We start from the raw sequence: 7,082 nt of genomic DNA on the forward strand, positions 1-7,082 counted from the left end.
ATTTAAATCTTAAGGATTTCAATTAGGTACGTGGTCTTACTTTTATCATTATCGTATCCAACATTAAACTACTTCAATAATATAAATCTTTATCGATTAAATAATAAATGTGTAATATGTATCCATAAATTATAAATGTGCACGTAACAAATATGTGTTTAAAAAAAAATTAAAGTGCTGAGTGCTCAAAAGTCATTGTACTCTTTACTAGATTCTTTAATCTTGTGTGGCAACCCAGACTGTGACTAGTAAATTCGTCTTTATTGATTTATTTTAATCGCTAGTTTTCGACCTACCGGCGTCTACCGCTGACGTTCATTGTGTACTTTTTTGGAAGTCTAGTCATATAAAGGTAAGGTATAAAAAAAAAATTTTTTACATACCTTTATATTCTAGGATTGTAACAGTAATCATAGTTTTATTATTTTACAGTTCGAAATGGCTACTGAATCACTATTACCCTTAGAATCAAATCCCGAAGTAATGAATAAATTTCTTCAAAAACTCGGTGTTCCTAGCAATTGGAGTATTGTTGATGTGATTGGTCTTGAACCTGAAATGCTTTCTTGGGTGCCGAAACCAGTAATAGCGGTTACACTTCTTTTTCCTATTTCTGACGCCTATGAGCAACATAAACGAAAAGAAGAAAATGATATATTGTCTAAAGGGCAAGAAGTTTCAAATAATATTTTTTATATGAAGCAAAAAATAAAAAATGCATGTGGTACAGTTGCGCTCGTGCATGGAGTTGCTAACAATCTTGATAAAATTCAGTTAAATGATGGTCCCTTAAAGGGTTTTTTAGATGAAACAAAAGGACTAGATGCCAATGATAGAGGCGCAATATTTGTGAAGAGTGAGGGTATTATTAATGCTCATAAGGAATTAGCTCAAGAAGGTCAAACAAATACTCCCAATGCTGAAGATCCAGTCAATCATCATTTTATTACATTCGTAAACAAAGATGGAGTATTATATGAATTGGATGGAAATAAAGCCTTTCCAATTAATCATGGGAAAACAACACCAGATTCTTTCTTAGAAGATGCAGTAAAGGTTTGTAAAGAATTCATGGCACGTGACCCAGAGGAGGTCCGTTTCACTGTGGTTGCTCTGGCTGCTTCTGAGTAACAGTAATAAAAATAAAGTCTGACAGAGTCTTCACATAATTTGATATCATAAATACACTGCTTACTGTAGTGCTTTTTTCATCTTCATGTTTTAAAAATCTTGGAAAGTTTTTTATCAATTTTATATATTTTTATGCTATGCAAGCCTTTTGTGATATTAAAAAACATATTTATTTTTATCTGTTTCATTTTACCTTTTCATGTTAATTGATTATTGTTTTTGTGTAAAGCGAATCTTATTAGGGCCTACTTATTTATTACGTATGAATTTTGGCAATTTTTGACTCCCTCCACCCTTACGTAAGGGTACATGAGATGAGATTTTTCAAACCCTCCCCTTATTCTTATGTATAATTCCATTTCGTTTTTCAAAATAATAAAATTTTGTTCAAAAAGGTCATCATCTGTTACAGTAAACAGAATCAAACATCTCAACATAGGTAGTTTTTTGTCTAATGTTCTAATTCACTATTATTAAATTATTTTTAAAAACCTTTTTGTGTAGAAAAATATTTACAAAAAAATTGGAATCTGATTGACTGAATGTTTTTTCGACATTTTTTGTATATGATGCGATATTATGTTATATTTTACTCTATTCATTTTTTGTACAACAAGTAATAAACAGCTCATCCTTATACTTTTTTACCTCCCTGAAGCAAATAAAATATGATCCCTGCCAAACCACTTGACCATGCGGTTTCTAATATAAAATATCGACTTGGAAAATATTACGTATGAATCAATTTGAAACCACCAAGTAAGGGTATGCAGAGATTTTTAACCCCTCCTCCCCTCCCCCTAGGAACCCTTACGTGATGAATGGTCCCTTATGTAGTATTTTTTTTATTTTCCTTTGTATAAACCTTGACCTGACAACAACGAACGCAAAAAAGCGTTATTCAGTTTGGCGTAATCATACGGAATATATCTATTTACATAAAAATGTATTCATCTCGGCGAGTCATTTTATTTTTTTATGTAGATAAGATAATAAGATGTGTTAAGAGTAAAGAGATTATCAACAGGTGCCATCAATATCACGTAATTAATAAATTAACCCATAATTAATCAACCATAATTAATAAATTACGTGATGTTTTTAGCAACTTTTTGATCTCCTACCCCCTTGGTATTGGTTGGTGGAAGTACTCCAAAACCTCATCGGTTTTTTTATTTTATTTACATCCACGGGCTTAAAATGCCCATACCTTTTATTAATACCACAGGCGATTTATCATAAAAACTACAGATCGATCAGTGACTGCCTAGTAAAATTAGGACGTGGTCCGACATTGACGGTTTTTTTCTTTTTTCTTTTTTCCCCTTACAAATACTCTTTGATCACTCATCAGTTATTCATTAATAATTTCTGAACATTTTATTAACTTTCTTATCTATGCCTATATTTACAATTATTTCCTAATTACCATATCTGGGGGCATATATAAATATATATTTTCTCTTTTTATTTTTATTTGTATTATATGTATATCAATTATTCTTCTTCTTTTAATTTTTTCTTTAATATAAGTATTGTATAACAGAAAAGTAATAAATAGTGAATAAATTTTTCACCTTACGCCCACGTGACGGTAGCGAAACGGCCAAGTCACATATTTTGTCTAAGGTATAGGGTTTGTGAAGTTAGGGCTTGTAGAGTTAGGGCGTGTAGAGTTAGAAGCTTGGCTCTACATGAGATCTGATAACTTTTTGACAGTGCGAGCCATATGATCTCGTCTTGGCAGCATTTTACATGAAAATGTTTTTGGTGAGATATTATGTACACTTATGTTCTACTTACAATTTACACTTAGCATATTATGTTATTGTTAGTAAGGGTTTTTTAATATATTTATTTATATATAGTTATTATTAATATTTATCTATTTACTATTTATTTATTTCTGTTATTTACTTACATTCCACTAAGCAACTAATATTCGGAATATTTCACGTTATTTGTAAAGTTTCTAGAATATTCTAACGCATAAAAATATTTACACTTGTAAAAAATTAATTCGCGTCACATTCATTCGTATCAATTTTTGCGTAACACAAATGAAATTCTATGTTATACGAATGAATTGGTTCATTATTAGACTACTCTGGGATTTCTAAAATATTTGATGTAATTAATAATTGATTAACGAAATACTCTAAGTCTCTAACTAACTCTGACAAATATTGGTTTTTTTTTTTTTTTTAAATATATTTAAGAGCTTAAAAGAGATACATATTTACAATGACTTAAAATAAAATTTTAAATAAAACTATGCTATTAATTATTTAAGGTATTGAAATGACTACAAAAAGAAGTAATAAAAATGAGGCTGAGTTAGAAAGAAGGATAGCAAGAAGGGAAAATCATAAACGAATAAAAATTGATATATCTAGAGAAAATTACAGCTAAAAATCTAAAAAAGCTTATTATTATTAGATAGATTATTATATTAAAAAGATTATTAGATTATATTATCCTACCTAGAATAAAAACTAAACAAAAAATTATCAAAGTATCAAACAAATGCCTCAACAAGAAAAAATGTCGAATGAAAGTTTTGAAGAAAAATTCGATCCTGGAAAAGAAAGCAAAAGAATCAAAGACTCAGTAAGTGACTGTTAAAATACAAGAAGTACCCGTAGTAGATGGAGAAAGAACTTTTACTTTGAACGTTAAAAACGAAAAGAAAGAAAAAGATAAACAAAACGATAGAAAAGTATTACAATATACAAGTAAGGCTTTTTTCGAGTGCTATTTAAAAAAAGATTGCGTCTAAAACACTTCCATAGAATAAGATTGCAAATAAAAATCCGCACGTTTTTAAATCTTGATGACATGTACTTCGGAGCAAACGCAATGAGCATTGTTATAAAATATAAAAATCTGATGTTTGATCAAACCCTCTTATATATCTGTGGATCAAACCCATTAATTCAGGACAAATGTTGGGACAAATTCTTAAAATTTTTTAGAGAATCTTGTGACCAGATTATTGCAAAATTTTCAATTAAATAGAAAATATTAATAAAAGTCGCATGCTCGTAGATTGCAAGATCTATAACATATTTTACTTTATTTTATTTAAGCACCAATCTTTCTATATTTCTTGATTTTTAGTTGGTACTTGGTAGAAAACTAGCAATACCGATTTCATAAATGTCAGTTTTACCTATTGCGTTTGGTGTCATTCTGTCATTAATGAATCAAGGTTTTATTTTTCGAAGAACCGGCAATTCATATTGAACGTTTGTCGTTTATTGGTTGATTATTCTTGAAAATTTAGTCAGTAAGAATAGGTTCGTGATTTTTTTCTCTTTATTTCGTTGATATATATTTTTACCTGTTATATCACAATATTTTGATATTTCAGTTCAAAATGGCTACGGAAACTCTAGTTCCTTTGGAATCGAATCCTGAAGTAATGAATAAATTTCTGCAGAAACTTGGTGTTCCTTGCAATTGGAATATAGTTGATGTTATGGGTCTTGAACCAGAATTGCTTTCATGGGTGCCGAAACCGGTAATAGCTGTTACACTTCTTTTTCCTCTTTCTGATGCTTATGAGCACCATAAACAAAAAGAAGAAAATGATATACTATCCAAAGGGCAAGAAATTTCAAATAATCTATTTTATATGAAGCAAAATATAAGTAATGCATGTGGGACAGTAGCACTTGTACATGGAGTAGCAAATAATACTGATAAAATTCAATTAAATGATGGACCCTTAAAGAAATTTTTAGAGGAGGCGACAGAACTAGACGCCAATGCTAGAGGGGAACTATTTGTTAAAAGTGAGAGTATTATTAATGCTCATAAGGAATTGGCCCAAGAAGGTCAAACTAATACTCCCAGTGCGGATGATTCAGTTAACCATCATTTCATTACGTTTGTACATAAAGATGGAATATTATATGAGTTAGATGGGCGTAAGGCCTTTCCAATAAATCACGGTAAAACAACACCTGATTCTTTGTTAGACGATGCAGCAAAGATATGTAAAGAATTCATGGCACGTGACCCAGAGGAGGTCCGTTTTACTGTGGTTGCTCTGGCTGCTTCTGAGTAATATTAATAAAGAAATGCTTTTACTTGTATTGTTACATAATATGGTATTCTAAAATAAATTGCTTACCATAGTGCTTCATTGATTTTCAACCTTTAAAAAATGTTACTTAAACTTACGTAAACTTAATATATTTATTTTGTATGCTATGCAAGCCTTTTGTGATATTAAATACCCTATTTATATTTAATATTGATGTTTTAAATTTCAGACAGCCCAAAAGTAACCTTTTAAATTTATAATCATAGAAAAAAATATTACATTTATATAATAATATTTACAAACTTTGTATATGTGAAACAACAGGATTTAAAATTAATAAAATAGCATTTTCATTAAATAGAACAGGTTTACCGAGTAAAGTTGATCAATAATAGTAAATTTTTAAAACACAGTTTATGTAAATAGATGAGTAGTGGTTATATTTTGTTAGTTTATTAATTTCTTATTAATTATTATTGATTACCTTAGCTTATAGATGCTTGCAACCAGAAGCATCGCAAGTGTGCTGCCAACCCTACCCCCAATAGGTAGTTGTTTGAGTTTGAAAATAGTTGAAGTTGACTAATTTCCATGAATATAAAATAGCTAAATTTACTGATTTAATTTTTTTTATTAGCATTGATGCCATATACATTTGACGAGCCTAGGTAATAATCTTTATACCGGGCGGAGATTGGATTACGAAACGTACCCACTGGGCATCTAGATTAGCGACCACTAAAAGTAGAGAACTGAAGAAAGCAGTAGTTCTCGAAATTGCGTCACCATCTGCACCCACAGAATTTTTTTTTGTTACCAAGGGCTTGACGCGACTCTTTTTCGGGGTGGAAACGTGCTTAGATGGCTTATCTGATCATGATCCTGTCTTCCTCACTGCTAGTACTACTGTGCTCAACAACAAAAAGGCTCTATTCTATACAATTGTCAAACAGATTGCGATGCTTTCCGTGAGGTAGGGGAGATTGGGTAACAGTGGATCACGGATCACAATGGATCATTCGTTATTAACTCCGTTTATGTAGTGCTTAATGCACACAAACAAACGCGTGGCTCATCCACACCCCTCTCAACCGCGCTAATCAACAACAAGAAAATAGGTACCTATCTGAGAGATACCTATTTTCTTGTTAATTTAACAGTGACTTTTGTTAATTTTTGATGAGACTAGAGTAAATGGTTGAAGACTGCTTAAAAGTACAAATAAACGAGTGGAAATGTCTTTTATTGCATTTTTTTTTTCAATAGATCGAATATACCCCTTATGATTCAGTGTAACCCCTGAGATGATCCAAAGTGACCCATCCCCGGGTCGCTTTGGATCATTTCATATTTTAAAAAAAAGTTGTTATTACTAATTGTAAGTTTATGTAGTAATTTTATAATACATACAATTGACTTTACGATAGGTGACTTTTTCTTTAAAGATTATGTACTATGATTAATTATCAGATATTAGTTATTTTCGTATGATTTGAAGATTAACGGGGCTTTGAAAAAAAAAAATTCACTGTTACCAAACTCGATGAAAAATTGCAACTCCAAATGAGCTTAAAACAGGAAGATATTGAAAAGAATACCAAATAACTCACTGTAGCTATACAGGAAGCTTCTTGGAGTAGCAATCCTGACATATTATATCAAAGATGCAACTGCGAAAAAGATAGTTCCATGGAAAACTAAGTTGAAACTCTCGACAAGACGCGACTCCGCAGAATATGGTATGAAACCTAACATCCAGACGATAAGACTATTCAAAAGAGCGATAATAAGATAACACTAAGACACCTAAAAGACATACTAATAGAAGCAGATGAAGCAACAAATCAAATCCGCATTGAATCGCTCTCACCCTCCAGAGCGTCAGATTACTCCTTATAGA

At 30.9% G+C, this 7,082-nt stretch overlaps 2 protein-coding genes across 2 annotated transcripts; both read left to right on the forward strand.

Moving 5' to 3' along the window:
- The first annotated feature begins 240 nt into the window (after window positions 1–240).
- On the forward strand, window positions 241–1,305 carry LOC123669145 (ubiquitin carboxyl-terminal hydrolase-like). The gene is made up of 2 exons (XM_045602780.1): window positions 241–352; window positions 433–1,305. Exon 2 carries the CDS (start codon window positions 439–441, stop codon window positions 1,129–1,131), a length of 693 nt encoding a protein of 230 aa, XP_045458736.1. The 5' UTR covers window positions 241–352; window positions 433–438; the 3' UTR covers window positions 1,132–1,305.
- A 2,995-nt stretch (window positions 1,306–4,300) lies between these two features.
- On the forward strand, window positions 4,301–6,422 carry LOC123669155 (ubiquitin carboxyl-terminal hydrolase isozyme L3-like). The gene is made up of 2 exons (XM_045602791.1): window positions 4,301–4,430; window positions 4,505–6,422. The coding sequence occupies exon 2, from the start codon at window positions 4,511–4,513 to the stop codon at window positions 5,201–5,203; it is 693 nt and encodes a 230-aa protein (XP_045458747.1). The 5' UTR covers window positions 4,301–4,430; window positions 4,505–4,510; the 3' UTR covers window positions 5,204–6,422.
- Window positions 6,423–7,082: the final 660 nt, after the last annotated feature.

This window comes from Melitaea cinxia, chromosome 1 (genome assembly GCF_905220565.1).
Source record: "Melitaea cinxia chromosome 1, ilMelCinx1.1, whole genome shotgun sequence".
Classification (NCBI taxonomy): Eukaryota; Metazoa; Arthropoda; class Insecta; order Lepidoptera; family Nymphalidae; genus Melitaea; species Melitaea cinxia.

What these genes read in the sequence shown, in the direction of transcription:
- LOC123669155 (XM_045602791.1), top strand. Translation starts at nt 4,511, where the DNA reads ATGGCTACGGAAACTCTAGTTCCTTTGGAATCGAATCCTGAAGTAATG.
- LOC123669145 (XM_045602780.1), top strand. Translation starts at nt 439, where the DNA reads ATGGCTACTGAATCACTATTACCCTTAGAATCAAATCCCGAAGTAATG.